A 27,282-nucleotide genomic window follows, 5' to 3' on the forward strand; every position below is an offset into this window, starting at 1 on the left:
TAAATGAGAGAAGATCAGAGCATCTAGAACCCGAGTGACGATCGCAAGGATCCCAACGCACGTTTCGTGTTAGCTTCTTCTAGGTGGATTATATGAGGGCAAGGGCCTCCATACGGAGTAGGGATCCTCTTTTAGTGTAGCAGGCTGTGGGGGCAATGAGTGGGACATGAGTTCTCCTATGGAGATCTGAAGATGCAGTGCCTCAGCAAGGAATGTGTGACTCTCATCGAATGGACTTTGAGAGTACTAGTGAGGAGTCGTACCGATGTACCTCAGCCAGTAAGGCCCTCAATAATAAACTGGGAACTAAGAGTAACTTGGAGGGGCCGTAGAGACACATCTCGCCCCGTATAGTCCCCACAGGGGATGATGGTCCTTCCCATAATTGTTTGCTGGACTATTGTCGCTTGTAATAAAGTTATATACCGTCACATGTAACTGGAAAGTTCCTGACTCTGCATAATGTAGAAGAAGCATTCATAAAGTGTTGTGCCTGATCACTGATGTATATACTTCCTGATATCTGGTGTATATACTTCCTGATATCTGATGTATATACTTCTCATCAACTTCCTGTTAAGGAAAGAAAAGTTTATATTTGGACTTTGGTCTTCCTCATTCAACTCCATAACATCTGGTCCATGCCTGCCAAGTACAATGGCAACATGCAGTCTGCAGAGTCAGTAGATATATATATTGTAATGCAGCGACGTGCTTGCATTACGGTAATGGTCTAGGATGTGTTTTACCTGACCATATACCTTTCCCCCTCAGGTGACTGGTCACATGACTGTGACATCACACAGGTCCTGTATGCACAGTAAAGGTCTGTACACATGACTGGGACAGCATACAGGACCTATACACACAGCTGACTGATCACATGACTGTGACATCAGCAAGGTCCTGTCAGTATGTGTGTGTGTGTATACAGAGGATATATAAACCCTGGTAATTTGAGACAGGTGTGTTCGGTGTGAGGCCTGTGCTCCGTGTGTGTGGGACACCGTTTGTGAGAGGCCTAGTGAGGCCGAGAGTGAAGCCTGGCAGCCTGGAAGGCCGAGCCTGGATCCGGTGCGTGGATGTCAGTGGCCTTTGAGGGAGAGCCGGCTTGGTGCAGAACCCTGAAAGGCGCAGGCTGGATGTCAAGCGTGGAAGACATACCAGTAGCCTACGAGGGGACGACGGCTAGAGACCCCCACCTGGGAAAGCCGCAAAGCCACAGTGGTGGCGGAATAAACGGACTGTAGCAGCCAAAACCCGCTAAAGGTAAAAACGCGTTATGTGGACATTTATGTTGTTGCCTAGCCGAGGGCTCTAACGGGAGCCAAGTGGACGTATCTGTCGCTGGAAAGGCTCCCGAATTGTGATGTGTGTATTATGCCGGTCTGCCACTTGAGAAGCTCCCGGAGGTGATAGGTGTAAACATGCCCGGCGTATACTAAGATGGACTGTGTGATTAGCGGTTTATGACGAAATAATAAACTGCATTGTGAATTATCGGAAGGACATTGCTTATGTGCCTTAATTGACTCGGTGCAGCGAGTATCCCCCATTATGATGACTAGCGCTGCCTTACATGTGGTTCGAGAATGCGGGCAGCGGCAGCCCAGTTGCTAGCGGCAACGAAAACCCCGTTGCTAGGGGCAACGACACAGGACGACGAGTGTAGATAAAGCATCTTGCTGCAACTCGGCGGGATTGCGAAGATTGGCGTCGCACTCAAATCCGGTTGTTTGCTGCAACTCGGCGGGGTTGCGAAGATTGGCGTTGCACTCAAATCCGGTTGTTTGCTGCAACTCGGCGGGGTTGCGAAGATTGGCGTCGCACTCAAACCTGGTTTGCTGTGGCTCGGCGGGGCTCACGAAATTAAAAGCATCTGGCTGCAACTCGGCGAGGTTGCGAAGATTATCATCGCACTCAAACCTGGTTTGCGGTGGCTCGGCGGGGCCACGAATATTTTTTCCAGGAGAGCGGTGAAGTTCTAGTGTGAACAGCGTACCGCGATGGCTGTGAGCAAAGCAGCAGATCTGTCTGGAGCTATTGAGCGGTTGAAGGGCCGGTTGCAGGTATTTGGGAAACTTTTACTGGACATGGTGCAGGAACCGCAGGAGCTGTGGGCACCATATGGAATGGCGGCAGTGGACCATGCTATGGACTCTCCGGGGGCACCAGTGTTGTCCCAGAGTGCCCGGGGAGGTGGTAAGAGATGTTGTGATCTGAGTCCTAAGACTACTGCTGATTTTTTGTGTAAAAATTACCCTGCCGGTGTGGTTGTTAAAAAGGCGGCGGAGTCTAAAAAAGTGGCGGATTTTCACAAGAGTGTGGACTGCAGAAAACTGGAAATTGTTACTGGTTGTGGGTTGGTACCTCCTAAAAATGACAATGTGACCATTGATAATGCGGTAACTCCAGTAGAAGGGGGTGACGTCAAAGTGGGAGGTGACCTGTTAGTCCACAACACCATGGGGAGGGACACAGACCCCGTAGCTGACTGTGACACTATGAAAGTAAAAAGTGAGTTCGGTCAGGAGGGGCTAGATGAGGGGAGAGAGTCCCCCTCTCGTCGTCGACGGCGCAAGGGCCACAAAAAGGTTGCTCCGGTAGTACTCCCTGAAAATGAAAATAAAGCGAATATAGTACTGTGTGCCTATGCTTCAAGTGTGGATCCTCCTTTAGAGGTAGAAGAGGAGATGACGTTGCCAATAGCAACCTCCGGTACGGTACTGAGACTGACGGATTAGGATCCGACAGCCCTGAAAGGGGAGGCGGCCAGTCATGACCAAGAGCGGGAGCCTATCAGGCCGCAGTGTCAGATTGACGTGCAGCAGTTATATGAAAACCTGGGGAACATGTCCTCAGACCAGCTGAACCTGGAGTCTGAGCAGCAGAAAATATACCAGGTTATGAGGAACTCGCAGCGAGACATGGAGGGAAGCAACGCGGAAATTAACCATTGGAAGGAAATGTTCTACGGAATTAAGGAGGACCGCCGCAAAATCAAGGAGGAGGTTTTTCAATTAGAGATTGATAAAGCGGTGTGTGAAGATGAGTTATGCGAGGTGAAAGATCGCTTCTCCCTGGTACAGTTAGAGCTGTCTGCCCTCAAAGAGGCGCTGCAGCATGAAGTTGCTGGGCGTGAACAAAACCTAGAACAATTGCGTGAACAGTTCAATCAGGAGCTTAGTGACTCCAAGAAGGAGTGTGATGGAAAGTTCGGTATGAAACTGGAACAACTTAAGAGAGATTATGAGGATCTCCTCAAGGTAAAAGAAAAACTAGAGGAGGATAAGGCGGGTGCAGAGCTAGTGCGCCAAGTGGGTGAGACCACTCTGCAAGAGACCCGTGAGGAGAATGATGATCTCCGTGGAAAGACCCTTGGTCTGGAAGCTCAGGTGAAGGAGCTACAGATGTCCTGTGAAACTCTCCAGAGGGCGGAGACGTGACTTAAAGAAACAGTCAGCAAGATGGAAGATGAGCAGAAAAAGATGGAGGAGTCCATCGGAGAAGCCACAGACCAGGGCCAGGAGTTGGCCGCTGGTGAGGGGAGGTATGAAGCAGATACCTCCTCGAATGGTGCGAGCTTGGATGATTCGGTGGAAGTAAGAGCCGAGATCAGGGAGCTCAAGGAATTGCTTCAGGCCCATTTGAAGCAAGAGAGGTCTGAGAGAACTCTACTGTTAAAAGAGCAGTTGAAGCAGGAAGAGCTTCAGAGACGGGCCACTGAGAGGCGAGTGACGGAACTAGAGGAAGAGGTTTCCGGGCTCAAAAGTCGCCTGACAAAGTATCACTCGGTGAACGAGACCTCCTTGGAGAAGGAAAAGGGCAAACACGTTGCACTCACTCACTAATACCATGAGAAGGTGGACCTGAGGAGAGCTAAGAGCATGGTAACAGAAGACAAATATGAAGTGGAAGTGGTCAAGACGAAAATTCGTGAATTTGTAGCTGTGAGTCAGCTCAGGGTAAGCATACAGGGGGAAGAAGCTGAAAGTCAGTTGTCCCTGAACCCTGAGCTGGTTGATCGTCTGGAAACTACTGGTGAGACCGAAACGTCTTGGTACAAATGCCTCATAGATGTACCCGAGGATTTGAGGGAAGAATGCACCCGTGAGTCCGTGCATGAAGAGTTTAAGGAGGCTGTTGGAGCCTGTAAGGTGTACTTGACCTCCGAAGCTAAACAGCTGGTGGTTCTGTCCATGACCGAAGTCACAGTGAAGAGGGTGGCGATTCTAAGTGATATGCATTGGCGATGTATTCGCACGAAGCGGTTTCTCCGGTTGAAGACGGAACAAGCCGTTAGACAACTGGAGCTGATGAGGAAAGCTCATGTTCTGGTGAGAAAGCTCATTGGGAGAAGCAGTCAAGCCATGCAGATGATGGTCAAGAAGTCTGGTGTGGTGAAAGTAAGCAGTCCACGTGATCATCAGGACTGGATACCAGACGAAGACGGCATGGTGTCCTTCTCCGCTGTAGGAACAGAAGAAAGCCTAGAATATATACGCATGCTGATTGAGTACCGAGTGACCTACCTGCAGGAGGTAGAACAATTGAATCTCGCTAGACTGCGAGTAGATAGACAGCATCATCTGAGCTCCAGAAGATGGAAGCCGTCTAGAAATAGTGAGACCCGACAGAGAAAGGGCCCCCTAAATAACAGAACAGCTACAGCTGGAGTTAAGGACCTTTCAAGATGTCCTGAGAGTAGTGGGCGTGGGTTTAGAGGTAGTGAGACCTCCAGTAACTCAGGTTTGAGCAGCCCATACAAACGACCCCATAGAGGACGGGACAGTACGGAGTCGAACCGGACCTTAGATACCAGAGCATGTGAGTCACTCCGCTGTATGACTGACCGCTGGGAGCGGGGGAGGTCTGACAAGATTATGACTGACCGCTGGGGGCGGGGAGACCTGACAAGGTTACAACTGACCGCTGGGAGCGGGGGAGCTCTGACAAGGTTACGACCCGGAAAGATGACCCGACGAAGTCAGTGACAAATGGTAGGTCCCTAAGGAATGGGCTAATGTCATTGACTAATATTCCAGGGGCTGAACAGCGCAATTGACAAGTACATGGTCTCGGTATGAGCTGTGGGATATGAGGTGATTGTGTATATTATGTGTTCAACCCCACAAGTTTGAACAGGGGGGGGGGGGGATATGTAATGCAGCGACGTGCTTGCATTACGGTAATGGTCTAAGATGTGTTTTACCTGACCATATACCTTTCCCCCTCAGGTGACTGGTCACATGACTGTGACATCACACAGGTCCTGTATGCACAGTAAAGGTCTGTACACATGACTGGGACAGCATACAGGACCTATACACACAGCTGACTGATCACATGACTGTGACATCAGCAAGGTCCTGTCAGTATGTGTGTGTGTGTATGCAGAGGATATATAAACCCTGGTAATTTGAGACAGGTGTGTTCAGTGTGAGGCGTGAGGCCTGTGCTCCGTGTGTGTGGGACACCGTTTGTGAGAGGCCTAGTGAGGCTGAGAGTGAAGCCTGGTAGCCTGGAAGGCCGAGCCTGGATCCGGTGCGTGGATGTCAGTGGCCTTTGAGGGAGAGCCGGCTTGGTGAAGAACCCTGACCAAGAAGGAGAGTGATGGGGTGCTACGCCAGATGACCTGGCCTCCACAGTCACCAGACCTGAACCCAATCGAGATGGTTTGGGGTGGCTACTTTGAAGAACCTAGAATATAAGACATAGTTTCAGTTGTTTCACACTTTTTTGTTAATTCATAGTTTTGATGACTTCAGTATGAATGTACAATTTTCATAATCATGAAAATACAGAAAAATCTGTAAATGAGAAGGTGTGTCCAAACTTTTGCTCTGTACTGTAGATTTTATTACTAGATGTAAAGAAGGAAACTAAATAATGTAAAATAATCTCATATGTTTCCCTTATTATCTCCAGTAATTGTATTATTGCACAGGATTTTTATGATGTTACATCGGCTCATCTTCTTCTCATTCAGGTCTCTACAATATCGGACCCTCTCAGTGAAGATCTTCTATATAAGAGAATTTTCCTGATTTACCCATCAAAGATGGATATGGACAGAGACAAGATGGCGGAGAGGATATTCCACCTCACCCTAGAGATCCTCTTCCGGCTTACTGGAGAGGTGAGAGATTCTGATGACGTCACATTACATCATTCTTATCTATGGGAATAACAGATGGACAGAACTGGAGAGGTGAGGACTCTGGAAATGTCTGGAGGGAGATTTATTAATGTTTATCTCCATAACCAGGATTACACAGTAGTGAAGAAGACCTCTAGAGAGCGCTGTCAGGACCCTGTGTCTGAGGGATGGGGAAGACCCCTGAGCCCAATCACGAGGCCTCCACCTCACTCCCTGATACATGAGTACATCAATGACCAGAAGATCCTAGAACTCACCTACAAGATGATTGAGCTGCTGACTGGAGAGGTGACACTGCTGGGAATGCTGGGACATTATACAGTAACGCTATGGAGGGATCGGGGGATGACGGTATCATTGTATGTGTCAGGTTCCTATAAGGTGTCAGGATGTCGCCGTCTATTTCTCCATGGAGGAGTGGGAGTATTTAGAAGGACACAAAGATCTGTACAAGGACGTCATGATGGAGGTTCCCCAGCCCCTCACATCACCAGGTAATAGACAGGACTAAATACACACGGCCTATAATTATCTGTATGTAAAGAATGAATTCAGTCCCTGTATGTGTTTCCTCCAGATCTATCCAGTAAGAGGACAACACCAGAGAGATGTCCCCGTCCTCTTCTTCCACAGGACTGTAAACAAGAAGACCCCAATGTTCCTCAGGATCATCAGGTAGATGGAGAGAAGGTGTCATGAGATCTCCCCTATGATGTGTAGACGGCTGTGAAGGTCTTGTGCTCAGTCTTGTTTTATCCACCAGTATTGTATGTTTTATACTTGTGTAATGAGAACGGTGGAGATGGCAGGATTAGAGCTGACCATAGATGGGACTTCTCCATCTGTCTGTGACTTTTACAATATTTGTTTCAGGGTGAAGATCTGACCCATATTAATACTACAGAGACATATGTGAGGGGCGATGAGCGGTGTAAAGAGGAGATTCCTACATATGACCACCCAGGTGAGTAGTGACCACTAAATGCAGAGAAGTGACAGATTCTTCTCAGTCACCGGCTGTGGCTGCTTTATCAGTGGTGTAGTCCGGTTGTGTCACAATTGTGCGATCACCATTTTGCCATGACCGCGTACGTAGAATGTGCTGACAAGTTAGAAAATCACTTGGAGAAAAATATTATGATGGGCCTGTAAGAGAAAGCGGAGGGTAATGATGCTGTTGGCTTCCTAGATCCCTGATATCTTATTGGATGAATCTACCTTCTCTCCCTTCTGTGCTGCTGAATGTCCTCATATGGTCCCTACAAGACCAGGTCCAGTCTTTCTGGCCAAACTTCACATTTATGATCTACAACATTAAATGCGCAGTGAGGCCAAGTGTGAATTTCTGTACAATAACAACAGAGTTTCCCTTATCCTGGTTTCATAGATTCACTCCACACCTGTGCCATGATATATCTCTAAGCTGTGCGTGGCTGATGGCTGTAATATACATTTATTCACGCCTGCAGGAGATGTGTTGGCTCCAGCCCTGGTTTCATGGATTCACTCCACGTCATAAATTCCATTGTTTTCGATCCTAAGGAATTCAGATTACTGCACAATCTCTCCTGAAATGGGGGCACTAATACTTTCTCTACTGTTCTGCTCAGGACTCATAGTAGCTCCAATGGTCCACCATAAATGAGTGCGACTCCGGTTTAGTGTTGGAGCTCTCCCCTCATACATACGTTGTTGTTGGGGATGTAACATGTTTTTTTAATCTGTCTTTTTTTTTTTAACAAGTTTACTCTCTATGATAGTTTGATTGTGGTTGGATCGGCCCGTCTTCACTTATGAGTCTGTAACTCCCTGGTAGTCTTTAACCCCTTAAGCCCCGGAGCATTTTTCGTTTTTGCATTTTCGTTTTTGCTCCCCTTGTTCCCAGAGCCATAGCGTTTTTATTTTTTGGTCAATATGGCCATGTGAGGGCTTATTTTTTGCGGGACGAGTTGTACTTTTCAACGCCATTACTAGTTTTATCATATCCTGTACGGGAAAACAGGAAAAAAATTCCAAGTGCGGTAAAATTGCAAAAAAAGTGCAATACCCCAGTTGTTTTTTATTTATTTTTTTTACCATGTTCACTGAATGCTAAAACTGACCTGCCCTTCTTATTCTACAGGTCATTACGAGTTCATAGACACCAAACATGTATAGGTTCTTTTATATTTAAGTGGTGAAAAAAAATTCCAAAATTTGGTAAAAAAAAAAATAAAAAAATAGCGCCATTTTCTAAGACCCGTAGCGTCTCCATTTTTCGTGATCTGGGGCTGGTTGATGGCTTATTTTTTGCGTGCCAGGCTGACGTTTATATTGATAACATTTGGGGTAGATCCGATGTTTTGATCGCCCGTTATTGCATTTTATTGCAATTTTGCGGCGACCAAAAAATGTAATTCTGGCGTTTAGAATTTTTTTCTCGCTACGCCGTTTACCGATCGGAATAATTCTTTTTTTATTTTGATAGATCGGGCGATTCTGAACGCGGCGATACCAAATATGTGTATGTGGGTTTTTTTTTTATATATTTTATTTTGAATGGGGCGAAAGGGGGGTGATTTAAACTTTTATATTTTTTTTATTTTTTTTTATATTTTTAAAAACTTTTTTTTTTTACTTTTTGCATGCTTCTATAGTCTCCATAGGAGACTAGAAGCAGCAACTGTCCGATCGCCTCTGCTACATACAGGGGACCAGCAGATCCCCTGCATGCAGCAGAAATGGTCCTGTGCTATGAGCGCCGACCACTAGGTGGCGCTCATAGCGACAAGATCATGACAACCACAGGCGTCTGCTGCAGACCCTGGGTTGTCATGCACGCCCATCGGCGACCCGCGATCACGTGACGGGGTCGCCGGTGGGCGGGGCTTATGACGCGCTACCCGGAAGCGCGCGTTAAATGCTGCTGTCGGAGATTGACAGCAGCATTTAACTGGTTAACAGCCGCGGGTGGATCGCGATTCCACCCGCGGCTATTGCGGGCACATGTCAGCTGTAAGAATCAGCTGACATGTGCTCGGTTCAGTGAGGGCTCAGCGCCGGAGCCCTCACTGAACCGGCGGTACGCAGATATGCGTACTAATACGTCCCCGGTAAGTAAGGGGTTAAAAAAAGTTCTCCATTGCCTCTTCCAAATCTAAATTTAAGACACCTCAGCTCTGCACTATTATATAAAAGTTCTCTTTAGATCTCTAATATTTCTTCTTGAAACTCATCTGATAGAAAATATTAAAAAATTTTTTCCAACTTCTCTTGAATCTGACAATCCCCTATATACGGTTGTACACTACTGTCTGGGCACATGGCAGGTTAAGAAGGGAAGGAGCGACATTTAGCTATTTGAATGCAGATCTTGCTGGAGTAGTTTGCAGACACAATTTATTGGGGTCACTGTTCGTGGTCACCTGGCAGCTCAAAACATGGTCACCACGAACTGGCTTGGTGCTATCTACTCCTTTTTCCAGATCCCAGGGATTGCCTTGCTCATCACCCTTTAACCCCTCTACATGGATCTGGACTTACACAGAGTCTCCTAGGCTTGGGCCACGGTGTTATCTGCTGTTCTGCGGTGTGAGATGGGGAGAAGAATAGTCAGGTAGCCGGGTCAGAACCAGGAGGGCAGAGAAAATACAAAATCAGAAGCCACAAGAGTAGTCAGTAAACGGGCCGGGGTCACAACAGGAAACAAATACACAAGCCGGGAGCGGAGCACAGAGGACTGAACCAGAGGAGAACAAGGCTGGATCTGGCAGCTTCCGGCAATATGCTTCCAGCTTTAGTTGGGTGCGGTGCTTTCCAGGTGGCTGAAGCAGGGAGCAGATTACTCCAGCTGGTCAGCACACACACCCATACTGCCAGACTAGATGGTACTACTGGTCCCAGCAACCCTAATCTTAGTGGCTGTGCAGAGCCTGCGCCGCCCAGAGCTTCTGGTTCTGATGTCTTCTCCATCACCAGCGCTGCCTGCAGGATGAATAAGGCGGCTACTGGTGACAGAAGCAGATGTCTCAGGAGTCGAAGCAGGAGGAGAAGCAAAAGTCCCAGAGGAGATGGGACCCACCATTTGCAGAAGCCCTAATATGACAAAATAGCAGAAAACCAGAGCAGTAGAAATCCCCATAAAGTGACTCCATTTTGGAAATTATAACCCTCAGTGAATTAATCTATAGGAGTAGAGACTATTTTGACTCTACAGGCACTTTCCAGAAATTAGCACATAGTGGATGTTGGAGAGTGAAAATTGCAAATATGTGATTTTATTTCTCCTGCCGGAGAAAGTAAGAAAAAGTCTCGGCACTAACCTTGGTACATGTTCGGAGATAGCTGAATACCCAACAAACCCATGAAAAAAAAAATGAATATATATTTGTCAACGAACACTGCAAGATATAAATTAGCAAGGGTACATGTGACCGGCGTCCCCATCGCAGTGCCTACCTTTTGTAAATACCATTTATCCAAAAATCAGAAAGAATTGTGTGTTAAAATAAAGTCTAAACTGCGACAAATAAAGTCTGCAAATTGCTATGCGGGATACAATACAAGTCTGTGTAATTAGTATTGTAAGCCGAATTTAGAAGATGACTCTCACTGCGTGAACACTGAGATCCTGCGGGATCCTCGAATACAAACTAAATCTATAGATGCCATAACGAAATCTTCCTGCCAATCAATCCCTTTAAGTGCTTGTAAGAATGCACCTGTATCTTTTAGGTAAAGCCTCGTTCACACATCCTTTTGTATGTCCTTATGCTGTCCGTCTTTAAAGGGCCGCAAATATGGACATATCCACACCCATTGTATTCAATGGGTGTACGCACATGTCAGGTTTTTCAAAGGGATCTTGTGTCCATGTGAAAAACCTGCAGACATAACAGTTTTTTTGTGCAGCACGCACACATGCACACTCATGACACACAAATGACATCCATGTGTCATCAGCGAGACATGTACCGGCACCTGGGAATCAGCGGTACAGCTCACGTTGCTCCCAGGCGCTGGCTGCTGGAAGCAGGTGAGTATAAATAAGCTTTTTTATTTATTTTTTTACGGTGGACATTGGCTTCACTGGATTAGGTGAGTATAACTGTCTTTTTTATCTTTAAATAAATGTGTTAAACAGAGTGTGGACTTTTATTTCTAATAGAGGATTATTTTCAGGCTGTGTGTTTATTTCAATAATTTGTATGAAATAAATTAATCTTATAGACGCCTCTCCATTACAAACCCCTGGGCTTCATGTCGGCTGCCAATATAAGGTTGACATGAATCCCAACCCTATTACCCCACTTTCCACCGCACCAGGGCAAGTGGGAAAAGTGAGGCTAAGCACCAGATTAGGCGCATCTTATTGAGCCTCGGGGAGGGGGGGCTGTATCAATGGCCCCTTCCCTGGCTAGTAATATCAGCCCACAGCTGTCTGTTTAGCCTTTGCTATTTAGAATTTCTAGGGTAACCCTATGTAAAAATTTTTCTGAGGTTCCCCTGTAATTTATCAAGTAAACGCTAATCAAACAGCTGTGAGCTGTTAATAGCCAGAGAACATTTTTGGCTACTGGCCCCTTCCCTGGCTAGTAATATCAGCCCCCAGTGGTCGGCTTTCCTTTTGCTGGTAATGAAAATGACGCAGGAGCCCACGCCATTTTTTCTATTTAATTCTTCATTTTACACTGGATTTACTCAGCTGGGGCTGAATGCAACTCCCATTATTGTCAACTCCCATCATTGACAAGGGGCAATGATGAGAGTTTCCTTCAACAGCCAGCGCCTGGGATCAGCGCGAACTGTACTGCTTTTCCCAGGCACCGGTACGTGTCATACAGACTGCACACAGATGTGTCACACTGATGTCACACGTATGCCACACGGATGTCACATACATATGGATGGCACACGGACATCACCAGTACTGATTTTTCCTGTACAGGAATCGCCAGAACGTGTGAAGGAGGCCTAAGAAGGTATATCCTTCAGCCGAGGCCTCAGAAGTCAATTTGTGTTTTGTGGCTCTGTTAGTGAACCTATTCACACCACAATTGGGCAGCCCTTCCGGGCTGCCAAAGATTTGTGGAGTCTTGGAATAAAATACCAATTGGCTTTTTTTGGGTACATAGGAAGAGATTTTTCATCCTTTTTTTAAAATTATGCCCAGCTCTCCAAAATTACGCAACAAAGATTGTAATTTATTTCTAACCTTAAAGAAGTTCTACACTACTTTTCCATTGATGCCCTATCCGTAGGATAAGGCATCAATGTTTGATTGGCCAGGGTGCTGCACACGGCACCCCCGGCGATCAGTTGTTTTTGGTGCCGGTGGCGCCAGTCGGAAGTACTTGCGATGCTTGGAAGTCTAGCTGTAGTGGCCGCCGCGGAGTACTGCACATCTGCCTCCCATTGAATTGAATAGGAGGCGGATGCGCAGTACCCCATGGCGGCCACTACAGCTAGATGGCCAAGTACCGTATTTTTCGGACTACAAGACACACTTTTTTCCTCCAACATTTTGGAGGAAAGTGGGGGGTGCGTCTTATAGTCCGAATGTATGTATGTATGTATGTATGTATGTATGTGTATATATACACTGCTCAAAAAAATAAAGGGAACACTTAAACAGCAGAATATAACTTCAAGTAAATCAAACTTCTGTGAAATCAAACTGTCCACGTAGGAAGCAACACTGATTGACAATCAATTTCACATGCTGTTGTGTAAATGGAATAGACAATAGATGTCAATTATTGGCAATTAATTATCAAGACACCCTTAATAAAGGAGTGGTTCTGCAGGTGGGGACCACAGACCACATCTCAGTACCAATGCTTTCTGGCTGATGTTTTGGTCACTTTTGAATGTTGGTTGTGCTTTCACACTTGTGGTAGCATGAGACGGACTCTACAACCCACAGAAGTTGCTCAGGTAGTGCAGCTCATCCAGGATGGCACATCAATGCGAGCTGTGGCAAGAATGTTTGCTGTGTCTGTCAGCGTAGTGTCCAGAGGCTGGAGGCGCTACCAAGAGACAGGCCAGTATACCAGGAGACGTGGAGGGGGCCATAGGAGTGCAACAAAACAGCAGCAGGACCGCTACCTCTGCCTTTGTGCAAGGAGGAACAGGAGGAGCACTGCCAGAGCCCTGCAAAATGACCTCCAGCAGGCCACAAATGTGCATGTGTCTGCACAAACGGTTAGAAACCGACTCCATGAGGGTGGTATGTGTTATGCACACGCCCGGACTGACTGGCGTGTGCGTGATTAGTGATCCCACTGGACCATGAACCAAGGAGTGCCTGGAGGGGCGTAACTAAGTATCAACCCGAACCAGGGAGGAACCGAGCAGAGGGACCAGGTACTACTCCAGGTCAGACCCCAGACACGGCTGTTGACCCACACCGGGGAATGCAGGAACAGGCAGGTTAGGTTGGCATACAGACAGGTGGGTATTGGCAGGCACGGCTGGTATGCAGACAGGTGGGTACTGTCAAGCACAGCTGGTATGCAGACAGGTGGGTACTGGCAAGCATGGCTGGTATGCAGACAGGGGGGTACTGGCAGGCACGGCTGGCGCGCAGACAGGCGGATACTAGCAGGTTGGAACGCAGGCTGGATAGGGACCAGTACAGACTGGGATACAGGAACAGAGCTGCAGATATGGTAGACAAACAGAGCAGAGCGAAACCGCAGGCGCGGTGCACAAGGCAGAGCAGAGCGAAACCGCAGGTGCGGTGAGCAAGCAGAGCAGAGCGAAACCGCAGGTGCGGTGAGCAAGCAGAGCGAAACCGCAGGTGCGGTGAGCAAGCAGAGCGAAACCGCAGGTGCGGTGAGCAAGCAGAGCGAAACCGCAGGTGCGGTGAGCAAGCAGAGCGAAACCGCAGGTGCGGTGAGCAAGCAGAGCGAAACCGCAGGTGCGGTGAGCAAGCAGAGCGAAACCGCAGGTGCGGTGAGCAAGCAGAGCGAAACCGCAGGTGCGGTGAGCAAGCAGAGCGAAACCGCAGGTGCGGTGAGCAAGCAGAGCGAAACCGCAGGTGCGGTGAGCAAGCAGAGCGAAACCGCAGGTGCGGTGAGCAAGCAGAGCGAAACCGCAGGTGCGGTGAGCAAGCAGAGCGAAACCGCAGGTGCGGTGAGCAAGCAGGGCAGAGCGAAACCGCAGGTGCGGTGAGCAAGCAGGGCAGAGCGAAACCGCAGGTGCGGTGAGCAAGCAGGGCAGAGCGAAACCGCAGGTGCGGTGAGCAAGCAGGGCAGAGCGAAACCGCAGGTGCGGTGAGCAAGCAGGGCAGAGTGAAACCGCAGGTGCGGTGAGCAAGCAGAGCAGAGCGGAAGGTGCAGGCAGAGGAGACAGGGCTCTGTTCACATGGAACAGACTGGAAAGTACAGGAAGATGGTTAGAACACAGGAGGTAGATATGGAGGACGGGAAAAGGGACAAGCAGAAATAGATACACACAAGGTACTTACAATGAAGTAGCGAGTGGACACTAAACTCAAAAACAGAAGTACAAAGTCAATGAGTTGGAGTTAGGCGCAGGTTCAGACACTGCAGGAAAAGGGAAGGTACGGACATAGAGCCCAACAGGTAACAGGCTAGGAGACAGTTCAGACAGGAACTGACACTGGAACGAGAGACAGGAACGAGCCTGGGTACTCAGCCCCCAGGAAGGCGGAAACAGACTAGAAGTCACAGGTAACAGGCCTGGGTATACAGCCCCCAGGGTGGCGGAAACAGACAAGATGCAGAACAGGACCTTGCAACTCAGAGGCAAGGAGCACACTGAAAGTAAGTGTTGCTCAGGCACCTCCTACTGGGTGGAGGGGGTTTAAGAATCCAGTGACTCATAGCAATAGGCTGGGGATGCATTAGGAGTGTGCACACTGCAGCTATAAGAATCAGGAAGTCACCGGGCCGCCGCCCTAAGCAATCAGACAAGAGACATGCACACAGCATGTACTGGAGCAAAGTTTGCAGCCTGGACTGATAGGTAAGATTGCGGTCTTGCATGGTGGGAGGTGGTAAACCATGCAAGCACGCCGCCAGGGATGTTACATTATGAGGTCCCGACGTCCACAGATGAGGGTTATGCTCACAGCCCAACACCGTGCAGGACGCTTGGCATTTGCCAGAGAACACCAGGATTGGCAAAGTCACCACTGGCGCCCTGTGCTCTTCACAGATGAAAGCAGGTTCACACGGAGCACATGTGACAGACGTGACAGAGTCTGGAGACACCGTGGAGAGCGATCTGCTGCCTGCAACATCCTTCAGCATGACCGGTTTGGCAGTGGGTCAGTAATGGTGTGGGGTGGCATTTCACAGCCCTCCATGTGCTCGCCAGAGGTAGCCTCACTGCCATTAGGTACCGAGATGAGATCCCCAGACCCCTTGTGAGACCATATGCTGGTGCGGTTGGCCCTGGGTTCCTCCTAATGCAGGACAATGCCAGACCTCATGTGGCTGGAGTGTGTCAGCAGTTCCTGCAAGATGAAGGCATTGAAGCTATGGACTGGCCCGCCCGTTCCCCAGACCTGAATCCGATCACGTCACGTTGCACCACAGACTGTCCAGGAGTTGGCGGATACTTTAGTCCAGGTCTGGGAGGAGATCCCACAGGAGACCATCCGCAACCTCATCAGGAGCATGCCCAGGCGTTGTAGGGAGGTCATACAGGCACGTGGAGGCCACACACAATACTGAGCCTCATTTTGACTTGTTTTAAGGACATAACATCAAAGTTGGATCAGCCTGTAGTGTGTTTTTCCACTTTAATTTTGGGGGTGACTCCAAATCCAGGCCTCCATTGGTTAATAAATGTGATTTCCATTGATGATTTTTGTGTGATTTTGTTGTCAGCACATTCAACTTTGTACAGAACAAAGTATTCAATGAGAAGATTTCATTCATTTGGATCTAGGATGTGTTATTGGAGTTTTCCCTTTATTTTTTGAGCAGTGTATATACACTGTTATACAGTGGTGTGGGGTGTGGAGGAGCGGGGCACAGGAGGCAGGAGCTGCCTGCTGCAGCTACACTGTGCCCACTGCTAAAGAAAGAGTAGGAATGAGGGGTGCCATGCATGCCAGGAAGAGGGATGAGGGGTGCCATGAATGCCAGGAAGAGGGATGAGGGGTGCCATGCATGCCAGGAAGAGGGATGAGGGGTGCCATGAATGCCAGGAAGAGGGATGAGGGGTGCCATGAATGCCAGGAAGAGGGATGAGGAGTGCCATGCATGCCAGGAAGAGGGATGAGGGGTGCCATGCATACCAGGAAGAGGGATGAGGGGTGCCATACATACCAGGAAGAGGGAAGAAGGGTACCATACATACCAGGAAGAGGGATGAAGGGTTCCAAGCATACCAGGAAGAGGGATGAAGGGTGCCATGCATACCAGAAAGAGGGATGAGGGCGCCATGCATACCAGGAAGAGGGATGAGGGGTGCCATGCATACCAGGATGAGGGGTATCATGCATACCAGGATGAGGGGTGTCATGCATACCAGGATGAGGGGTACCATGCATACCCAAGATGACGGGGGCCATGTATACCAGGATAAGGGGTACCATGCATACCAGTATGAGGGGTACCATGCATACCAGGATGAGGGGTGCCATGCATACCAGGATGGGGATCAGGGGGTGCCATGCATACCAGGATGGGGATCAGGTGGTGTCATGCATACTATGATGGAGGGTTGGGGTGCCATGCATACCAGGATGTGGATCAGGGGGTGCCATGCAAACCATGATGAGAATCAGGGAGCGCCATGCATACCAGGATGGGGATCAGGTGGTGCCATGCATACTATGATGGAGGATTGTGGTGCCATGCATACCAGGATGTGGATCAGGGGGTGCCATGCATACCAGGATGGGAGATTGGGGTGCCATCCATACCAGGATGAGGGGGGCCATGCATACCAGGATGGGGATGAGGGATGCCATCCATATCAGGATGGGGATGATGGGGGCCACGTATAACAGGAAGGAGGGGCTCATATATATACCAGGATGGGGGATATTAGTACAGAATTGGGGGACATTACCCCTATAACAGTGTCAGCAGCAATTTTTTTTCTATTTTCCTCCTCTAAAACCTAGGTGCTTCTTATAGTCCGAAAAATACGGTAAGTACTTCTGGCCGGCTGTCTCCACTAGCACCGACAACAGCTGATCAGCAGGGGTGCCTGGTGCGGGACCCCGGCCACCAAATCTATGATGGTTCCTGATTGAATTGAGGACATATAGGAAGATGGTGGCCCTCCTGCAAAAGCCTTTATTTCAGGTTCCTCAGACGCTGAGTGAGAATCCTGTTCTGCAGGCAGATTCAATAGCAAAGTCGCATCTCTTTGAAGGGAGACAACCCTGAATCCTAGAGGCCCGATCACACACGGAGTCTCTCCTGGTTTTCTGGATGTAATTAGAGGTGCGGCAGTGTTGAATGCCTTAAACAGATGGATTTTTCTCACTGCTTTAAAAATGTCAAATTCATTCATTAAACAAAAATGTAATCGCTTCGATAACAGTGAAGTGGTCGCCTCATCTACCGTAAAGTCAGTCAAGTCAATAAAAGTAAGATATTTTGTATAGTCTCCGTCTAGTGTCTCCAAGCGACTTGCTTCCGTTTTGTCCTGTTTTTCTTGGGTCGTCCCCTCTGACCGATTTCCTGAAGGGATATGTAACGCACCAGGTGTAGAAATTGTTTTCGAGATTTTTTGCAGCGGTTTCTGGACAGACTGTTGGGAGCTTTCTGATGCGCACCCGTGTCTGCGCACAGTGCCCAGATTGTGCTCCAGGAGACACACACACCGTAAATTAAGTGGGTTCTTCTCATTATAGTAATGCTAAATCAATCGATACTAAAGGGGGTTTGGGCGCACTGCAAGGCTCAGAAGCGAGGGTGAGATTTGACTTTGGGAGAGCAGATATTGCTGGATTGGTTTATGGAAGCCATGTTGCTTTTCAAGAGTCTTTGAGCCACTAATAATGTGTTTTCCATTGACCGATGATGGACCTGAGTGGGATCTTGTTTTTTGTGAGATGAGTAGAAGTTTTTATTGGTATTATTTTCGCCTACATAGCATTGTTTGGATTTTTATTCCATATTTTGGAGGCAGAATGAACAAACAGTTGGACACCACGCTCTACTGATCCATCCTATGACGTTTTCTATTAGACTGTGAACTGTCATTGTCTTGGTGAATAATTCTGAATTTTTACATAACTTGCCATTTGTATGGACAGTTTAAGTAGAAATATTCAAAAAATATAAATTTCATGGATATTTTATTCAAAAATAATAATTGTTTTTTTTCTTGGCAGATGACTGTACCAGGAGATCAGAGGGACAGCTGACATCTTCAATTTTCAAATCAGATGATCTTGAGAATCCACAAGATACAATTGAAGTGAATGCCATTACTCCAGATATACCATCATCCCTTCACAGCAAAGATCTGTCATCTGATCCTTTGAAACAGGTCCGGTCTTCTGATTCATTACTGATTACCAAGGAAAATCAAAGTCACAAAATAAGCATTAAAAAACAAATTGCTCCTCCTGATCTTGCTAGTCACCAAAGAACTCGCACAGAGGAGAAGCCATTTTCATGTTCAGAATGTGGGAAATGTTTTACAGAGAAATCAAGTGTTAGCAAACATCAGAGAACTCACACAGGGGAGAAGCCTTTTTCCTGTTCAGAATGTGGGAAATATTTTAGACAGAAATGTCATCTTGTTATACACCAAATAACTCACACAGGGGAGAAGCCCTTTTCCTGTTCAGAATGTGGGAAATGTTTTAACCGGAAATCAGATCTTGTTTATCACCAGAGAACTCACAGAGGGGAGAAGCTTTTTTCATGTTCAGAATGTGGGAAATGTTATAACCAGAAATCAGATCTTGTTTATCACCAGAGAACTCACACAGGTGAGAAGCCTTTTTCATGTTCAGAATGTGGGAAATATTTTAACCGCAAATCAGTTCTTCTTAATCACCAGAGAACTCACAGAGGGGAAAAGCCTTTTTCATGTTCAGAATGTGGGAAATGTTTTGTAGATAAAGCAAATCTTAATACACATCAGAGAACTCACACAGAGGAGAAGCCTTTTTCATGTTCAGAATGTGGGAAATGTTTTACACAAAAATCAGTTCTTGTTAAGCACCAGAGAATCCATACAGGGGAGAAGCCTTTTTCATGTTCAGAATGTGGGAAATGTTTTACACAGAAATCAGTTCTTGTTAAGCACCAGAGAATCCATACAGGGGAGAAGCCTTTTTCATGTTCAGAATGTGGGAAATGTTTTACACAGAAATCAGTTCTTGTTAAGCACCAGAAAACCCATACAGGGGAGAAGCCTTTTTCATGTTCAGAATGTGGGAAATGTTTTACACAGAAATCAGTTCTTGTTAAGCACCAGAAAACCCATACAGGTGAGAAGCCTTTTTCATGTCCAGAATGTGGGAAATGTTTTGTAGAGAAATCAAATCTCAATACACATCAGAGAACTCACACAGGTGAGAAGCCTTTTTCATGTTCAGAATGTGGGAAATGTTTTAACCAGAAATTAGATCTTGCTAGTCACCAGAGAACTCACACAGGGTAAAAGCCTTATTCGTGTTCAGATTGTGGGAAATGTTTTGCACAGAAATGACACCAGATAATTCAAACAGAGTAGAAGCCTTTTTCATGATCAGAATGTGATTTTTTTAATCAATAAACTTTATTGAACACCAAATAACATAGTTTACAGCAAAATAATTATTTTTCATGTCGTCATACAGTACATGTACAGGAATTGTACCTATTTAAACCAATTGCTCATTCAATATCATTCAAATAACAACCATATAGTTCTCCCCTTTCCAGCCCAGAACTAACATCCACCCTCTCCCATAGTGTGCATTACAGTAAAACTATACCCAAACTCAATTAGGTGTTACTCTAGGCAATTGGTCCTGTACATCAATCTACTACCCAGACAGGTGATAATCATAATTTATAGGGTCAGTATATGAAATAAGACCTCTCTAGCCAGCTCCTCTGAAACCACATCTGTGCACCTAATCCAGTCTCCCCATACTTTGCCAAAATTACCAACTAACCCCTCTTGATATAAACCTTTTTTTTCATTAAAATAGTAGAGTTGAAAGCTTGGACCACTTCTTCTACACATCGAGATCGAATTGCCAGCTGTAACAATGGATGGATTTTTTAGTCTTGTAGAGTATTTTAGCAATAGCTAACTGTACCTAGAGAGATCCTCCCCTATTAATCCAAACACACAAATTATGAGAATTATAAGCATATTAAACATTTCTGCTATTCATTTACCAACCCCTCCTCCCAAGTCCCCACCAGTCTCGGGCATGTCCAAAACAAGTTCATCAGGTCCGAATTTTCTTCCCTGCAATGCGGACAACAGTCACCCATCTTTAGGCCCATTCTATACAATACCTTGGGGGTCCTATAAACTCTGAGCTAGAAACAGTTGAGACCTTCTTTGGAGATTCCAGCACCTCGTTCCCACTTACTCTGAGCCATGGGGTCACCCAAAATGTTTAGCAACAATGAGTTGTATACCAGAGAGATGATTCCCTTCAATGATTTTCCCTGTACTACGAAGTCTAACAGCCCATTAGAGGATATAGAAAGATCAGAGATGGCTTCCTGAGTGTGTATTACGTGTCTTAGTTGTAAGTATTTAAGGAAGTCAGTTTCATGCAAATTAAACTCCTGTTTCAGCTGTTTGAACAACTTGAGATGGTTATCCGAGTGTAGCTGATGCACTTATTTCAATCCCCGATTCTTCCATTCTCCAAATCTCTCCAATCTTCGCAACTCCTCTAGATCAAAGTTATTCCAGACAGGCGTGTACTTTGAGCAGTCTGTCATTCCAGTCTTCTACATCTCCACCAAATTTTATGGACCAGTGACCGGATAGGGTATATACTCGGGCTACCAACAAATTTGTTGTTGTTCTGCCAATGACTTAAAACTAAAATCCTCCATAATCCGAATTTCCCACTTCCGTCTCCAAGATTTCTTGCGTGCTGCGCCAATTCTTTGGAATGCACTACCCAGGACAGTTCGATTGATTCCCAATACCCACAGTTTCAAGCTGACCCTAAAAACCCATTTCTTTAGACTGGCGTATCGCCTCCACACACTATCTGTCCGTCCCAGTTTTCCGCCATATTAAAATCTTCTTCAGTTTCAGGTTCATACCATCCATGCACTTAATAGCCTCGGTCAGGACTGTACACATACTGGCTGGCGACCAATCCATGTATTATTAGTGTTGAGCGAACATGCTCGGTACTCGCCCGAGCATTACGCTACTCGGGATGTTCGGCGAGCACCAAGCATTTCCGGGTTACTCGGGCGGGAGCTCGGGTCTCCGCCCTGCATGTTTGGTGCTCTTTACAGAGCCAATGAACATGCAGGGATTGCCAGCCAGTCACTGTATTGCTGCAGCCATGTTGGTTGTGGGCATTACAGTGATTGGCTGGCCGCACATCGTCACCTTGAGTATTTCAAACGGGGCGCCGCCATCTTGGACACAGTCGCTCCCCCCCCCCTCCCAAAAAAAAAGTGTGTCTCTGATTTTTCAGACACAAATATAACGGTTGAAAATAGTCTGGTGTAGGCTAGAGAAACAGAAGTGTTGTTTTGCACTTCCACGGTTCAACCCTCTGTATTATCCATTTTGGGCCATTTGTATCTAAAAAAAAAAAAGCAGTTTGAGTGTGTCGCTCACTGTTCAGCCGCAAATATCTCTATTTAAAAAAGTGTGGTATACCCCAGTAAACAATAACTGTGGTTTTGCCATCCCACGGTAAAAAATCTCTATTATTCAGGTTTTGGTAGTTTTTTCCGTAAAGAAAAACAGTAGTGTCTCCTGACTGTTGTGACACAAAAATATATCTGTTGAAAATAGTCTTGTGTAGGCCCGACATCCCAGTGTGGTTTCGCAGTTCCACGGGTCAAATCGCTGTACTATCCAGTTTTGGGCCTTTGGTATCTAAAAAAAAAGCAGTTTGAGTGTGTCGCTCACTGTTCAGCCGCAAATATCTCTATTTAAAAAAGTGTGGTATATCCCAGTAAACAATAACTGTGGTTTTCCTCTTCCACGGTTCTAATCTACTCTTTTTCCATTGATAGTGCAAGTGTAAGCTATTTTACTAAATTTACAATGGGCAAGGCGCGTGGCAAGGGACGTGGAAGTGGACGTTCTGGTGATGGTTCGTGCAGAGGACGGGGCCGTGGCCAAGGTGAAAATGTGCCACAACCAACAGCCACATCTTCTCGCTCCCACTTCTTGACCGAATTACTAGGGAAGCACAGAACAACACCAGTATTGAGAACTGATCAGTGTGAACAGGTTATTAATTGGATAGCAGACAATACTTCCAGTTACCTGGGCACCACCACCTCCGGTCTGTCTTCCACACGGTCAACTCTTAGTAGCCGTGAGTCTCGACCGCATACTCCTCCTCACCCTGATGCTCCTTCCTCCCACCATGCTGAGTGTCGTCAGACAGCAAGTGATCCCACACTTGGACACTCTGAAGAGCTGTTCACTGGTCCATTTCCATATTTGGGCCCCTCGCCTGATACGCTTGAAGTGGTGGAAGAGGAGATCCCATGTTGCGATGCCCAAATATTTGAACAGCCACGGCCACAGGAAGTCGACGTTGGCAATCTGTCACAAGAGGTGGACGATGACGAGACACAATTGCCAGGAAGTGAGGAGGAGGATCGTGGTGCGCAAGTGGAAGAGGAGGAGGTGGTGGATGATCTAGTAACTGACCCAACGTGGAAGGAGGACATGCAGAGTGAGGCCAGCAGCACACAGGGGGAGGGAGGCAGAGTACCCCAACAGGCAGGAAAAAGCAGTGTGGTGGCCGCAGACAGAAGGCAGGCAACCGTTCCCCGTAACACCAACACGAGGGACGTTGCCAGTACAAGCGGTAGGTCTTCCAGAGTCTGGAATTTTTTTAAAGACTCTGCTGATAACCCCAAAAAGGCCATATGTTCCACCTGCCATGCCAGCATCAGCAGGGGTGACAAAACTACCAGCCTGACCACCACCAGCATGATCAGGCACATGGCAGCAAAGCACCCGACTTTGTGGGGCGAAACCCAGGGTCCACGACCAGTGTCAGCAGGTGTCACCACTGCTTCTTCCACTGTTGTGCGTGCAAGGCAATCCCCTGTCCATACTGCATGTAAAGATGCCCCCTCCTCTCAGTCTTCACTTGTTATGGCAGTTTCTCAAGAAACAGCATCAACGTCTACGTCCACGTCCCACCGCAGCGTTCAATTGTCCATATCCCAGACCTTTGAACGAAAGCGGAAATTCGCAGCTAACGCCCCACAGGCCACAGTCCTAAATTCGCACATTTCACGACTGCTTGCATTGGAAATGCTGCCTCTTAGGCTGGTGGAGACGGAATCCTTCCGCAATCTTATGGCGGTGGCCGTCCCTCGGTACTCGGTCCACAGCCGACACTATTTTGCCCGGTGTGCCATCCCCGCACTACACAAGCACGTGTCCCAAAGCATCTGCCGTGCCCTCAACAACGCAGTTACTGGGAGAGTCCACCTGACAACGGACACGTGGACAAGTGCTTGTGGCCAGGGCCGGTACATCTCTCTGACGGCATACTGGGTAAACATAGTGGAAGCCGGGACCCAGTCGAACCTTGGGACGGAACACATCCTCCCCACACCGAGGATTGCGGGCCCTATGTCAGTCAGAGTTGCCCCCACAGTGTAAAGCTCCTGCGCATCTTCCTCCTCATGTTCAGCCTCCATCTCAGATATCGCCACATCAGTTACAAGCTGGAAGCATTGCAGTACTGCCTCCGCCAAGCGGCAACAGGCTGTGCTGAAACTCATAAGCTTAGGTGATAAACCTCACACTGCTTGTGAGTTGTGGACAGCTGTGAAAGAGCAGGCAGATCTGTGACTGAGACCGCTGAACCTACATCCCGGCATGGTCGTGTGTGACAATGGCCGTAACCTGGTGGCGGCTCTGAGGCGAGGTGAGATCACACACGTACCATGCCTGGCTCATGTGCTTAACCTTGCGGTTCAGCGGTTTCTTAAATCGTACCCCGAGTTGCCAGATCTGCTCGTGAAAGTACGCCGCCTGTCAGCTCATTTTCGCAAATCGGCTACAGCTTCTGCCGCCCTTGCTGTGTTGCAGCAGCGCTTGCAGCTTCCGGCACACCGACTGGTGTGTGATGTCCCCACACGTTGGAACTCTACCCTCCACATGTTGCAAAGGATTTGTGAGCAGAAGAGAGCAGTTGTGGAGTACCAGCTGCAACAAGGCCATCGATATTCAGGTCAGACTCCACACATAAGACCTCAGGAGTGGACCTGGATGTCTGACATATGTACCATCCTGACAAACTTTGAGGAGGCCACCAAGATGGTGAGTGGCGATGACGCCATCATTAGTGTCAGCATCCCACTTGTCTGTCTTTTGCAACGCTCTCTGCAGAGAATTAAAGAGGAGGCATTGCAGCCAGAGTATGATGAGATGGATCAAGAAGCCGTAGCGGGCGATTACACACAGCCCAGCCTCATCTCATCCCAACGTGCATTGGGGGACAATGAGGGAGAGGAGGAGGAGGAGGAGGAGGAAGAACAGGAGCTGCTATCATGCGTTGTAGTCGGTAGTACCTGTACAAGTGTCATACCGTCGGTTCAGCGTGGGTGGCCTGAGGACAGGGGGGAGGAGGAAGAGGAGGAGAGCATGGTCAGTCGTCATCTTGGTGAGGACACGGAAATCTTGCCAGTTACCAGTCTGGCATGCATGGCTGACTTTATGTTACGCTGCCTTAACCGTGACCCTCGCGTTGTCAAAATGTTGGGTGACAGTCATTACTGGTTGGTGACACTTGTAGACCCCCGCTACAAGGAGAACTTTCACTCTCTTATTCCTGAGGTGGAGAGGTCTACAAAAATGGGGCAATACCAGAAGGCCCTTGCTGCAGAACTCTTAAAAAAATTCCCATCTGAACACGCTAGCGGCAGAGGTCACAGTTCGTTGCCCAACCAAGGCGTACAGGCAAGAGAGATGCAACTCCAATCCAGCAGAGGCAGGGGAACACTGTCAACGTTCTGGGACAGTTTTCTGACACCCGCCCAGCTTACAGGTCCTGAGGCGCGGGGTACTCTCACAAGGAGTGGAAAGTTTCAAAAGATGGTGAGGGAGTACCTTGCCGATCGTACCAGCGTCCTCCGTGATTCCTCTGTGCCTTTTAATTATTGGGTATCCAAGCTGGACACTTGGAATGAACTCGCTCTGTACGTCTTGGAGGTCCTGGCCTGCCCTGCCGCTAGCGTGTTATCGGAGCGTGTTTTTAGTGCCGCTGGGGGAATTATAACTGATAAGCGCACTCGCCTGTCAACTGACAATGCTGACAAGCTGACCCTTATCAAAATGAACAAGGGCTGGATTGGGCCAGACTTCTCATCATCACCAAATGACAGCAGAGTAACATAAAGTCAAATCCACTGTGTTATTTCGGGAGGTGTATTCACATGCACCGCTTCACACCCACACATGGGTATACGCTTCCTCGTTTCGGCTGTTTAATCTTCTTCTCCTTATCCTCAGCCTCCACCACCACTATACCACCAGGGTGCCAGCATTGCAAGTTCCTCCGTCCTTATTTTTGGCAGCTTTTGCTTGCAAGGCATAAGCAAATACTATGGGACACCCACTCCCCAATAATGGGACTTATGTTTGTAATATGCTGTACTGCATGGCTCTTGTAAGGGGCATTGCAAGTTGCTCCGTCCTAGTTTTTGGCAGCTTTTGCTTAGAAAGCATAAGCAAATACTATGGGACACCCACTCCCCAATAATGGGACTTATGTTTGTAATATGCTGTACTGCATGGCTCTTGTAAGGGGCATTGCAAGTTGCTCCGTTCTAATTTTTGGCAGCTTTTGCTGGGAAAGCATAAGCAAATACTATGGGACACCCACTCCCCAATAATGGGACTTATGTTTGTAATATGCTGTACTGCATGGCTCTTGTAAGGGGCATTGCAAGTTGCTCCGTCCTAATTTTTGGCAACTTTTGCTTGGAAAGCATAAGCAAATACCATGGGACACCCACTCCCCAATAATGGGACTTATGTTTGTAATATGCTGTACTGCATGTGACGTGCCCCCTGGGCCGTGTGTACACGTGTGTGGGATACCCGGTGCCAGGTCTCTGGGGTCTGTAGACTCCGTGGCGGTGACCCGGTCCCGTGGCTCAGGCTGGTCAAACCAGTGGCAGTCTTTCTTAGGTTTTGAGGTAAATTGTCCGACTGCGCCACCCGTGGATTGCGGTCAGGGAGTACCACCGCTACGAGGCAGACCGCTGAGGCTGGTGTTGTGTGCGCAGCATAGAATGGGATAACTCCCCTCGGGAGGAGTATAGCCTCAGGGCATTGAGTGTGGATGATGAGGGTGATGGTTCACGAGCGCAGCAGGAATGACTCAGAGTCTTTGCAGTGCAGTTCAGGGTCTTTACTGATGATTATAAGGTAGACCCTCCCAGGAGTACTGGCTAGCATAAGAGGCCTGGTCAGTCTGTGAGCAAGCAGGAGTTCCCCTGGCCAGGTGGAGTTGTAGGCCTCCCCGTCTGTCTGCACTCTTCCTGGCTACATTGCTGTAAGCGGGTAGAAGTAGCCCACGTCCCTGAGTGTACCGTGTAGTGCTCACCCGTATGGCTGGTGACTTGGGGCCTTCTGTTAGCCTCCGCTCCACGACGGCAGTGCTGGTCCCTTGCTTGTGACTGAGCCTCCAGGCTTCTATGGCCAGAGGACCTGAAATCCCCTGCCGGCTGGTTTCTGCTGCTGGATATATAAGTCCTCACAGCTTCGGACTCCTGTGTCCGGTTCCTATTGTCTTCTGCCAGCGCGAGCTCTGCTCAGCTTCCAGCCCCTGGTCTTTAGCTCCTAGCTCCTACAGAGCTCCTTGCTGTTACTTTCCCTTGCTCTCACTCTGACTCTGACTGTTCTCTGACTCACTCAACCCCGCCCCAGATCCAGTTTATAAGGGCAGAATTCTCCCCTCCCAGGATTGGGGCAGGAGGATGTTGCATGTTTAAGGGATCCTGACCAGG

General features: G+C 47.9%; 2 protein-coding genes across 2 annotated transcripts in view; both read left to right on the forward strand.

The window, feature by feature from the left end:
• The first annotated feature begins 6,001 nt into the window (after positions 1 to 6,001).
• Positions 6,002 to 27,282, forward strand: part of LOC141197713 (gastrula zinc finger protein XlCGF66.1-like) — a 243,860-nt gene continuing 222,579 nt past the window's right edge. Inside the window, exon 1 of the mRNA XM_073662799.1 lies at positions 6,002 to 6,139. Coding sequence (XP_073518900.1) covers positions 6,062 to 6,139 — 78 coding nt within the window. The 5' untranslated portion in view covers positions 6,002 to 6,061. The remainder of the gene's footprint in view (positions 6,140 to 27,282) is intronic.
• On the forward strand, positions 6,227 to 21,393 carry LOC141197682 (uncharacterized). Its single transcript, XM_073662772.1, has 5 exons — positions 6,227 to 6,448; positions 6,531 to 6,654; positions 6,738 to 6,835; positions 7,034 to 7,124; positions 18,468 to 21,393. Exons 1-5 carry the CDS (start codon positions 6,227 to 6,229, stop codon positions 19,748 to 19,750), a joined length of 1,818 nt encoding a protein of 605 aa, XP_073518873.1. The 3' UTR covers positions 19,751 to 21,393.

The sequence above is a fragment of the Phyllobates terribilis genome, unplaced genomic scaffold (assembly GCF_046119375.1).
Source record: "Phyllobates terribilis strain yellow unplaced genomic scaffold, ASM4611937v1 Scaffold_86__1_contigs__length_6382490, whole genome shotgun sequence".
NCBI classification, from domain to species: Eukaryota; Metazoa; Chordata; class Amphibia; order Anura; family Dendrobatidae; genus Phyllobates; species Phyllobates terribilis.

Excerpts from the sequence above, each read along its gene's own strand:
- LOC141197682 (XM_073662772.1), top strand. The coding sequence starts at position 6,227 with ATGTCTGGAGGGAGATTTATTAATGTTTATCTCCATAACCAGGATTAC. Across the intron at positions 6,449-6,530 it reads TTGAGCTGCTGACTGGAGAG|GTTCCTATAAGGTGTCAGGA; the intron begins GTGACACTGCTG and ends TGTATGTGTCAG. Across the intron at positions 6,836-7,033 it reads ATGTTCCTCAGGATCATCAG|GGTGAAGATCTGACCCATAT; the intron begins GTAGATGGAGAG and ends TATTTGTTTCAG.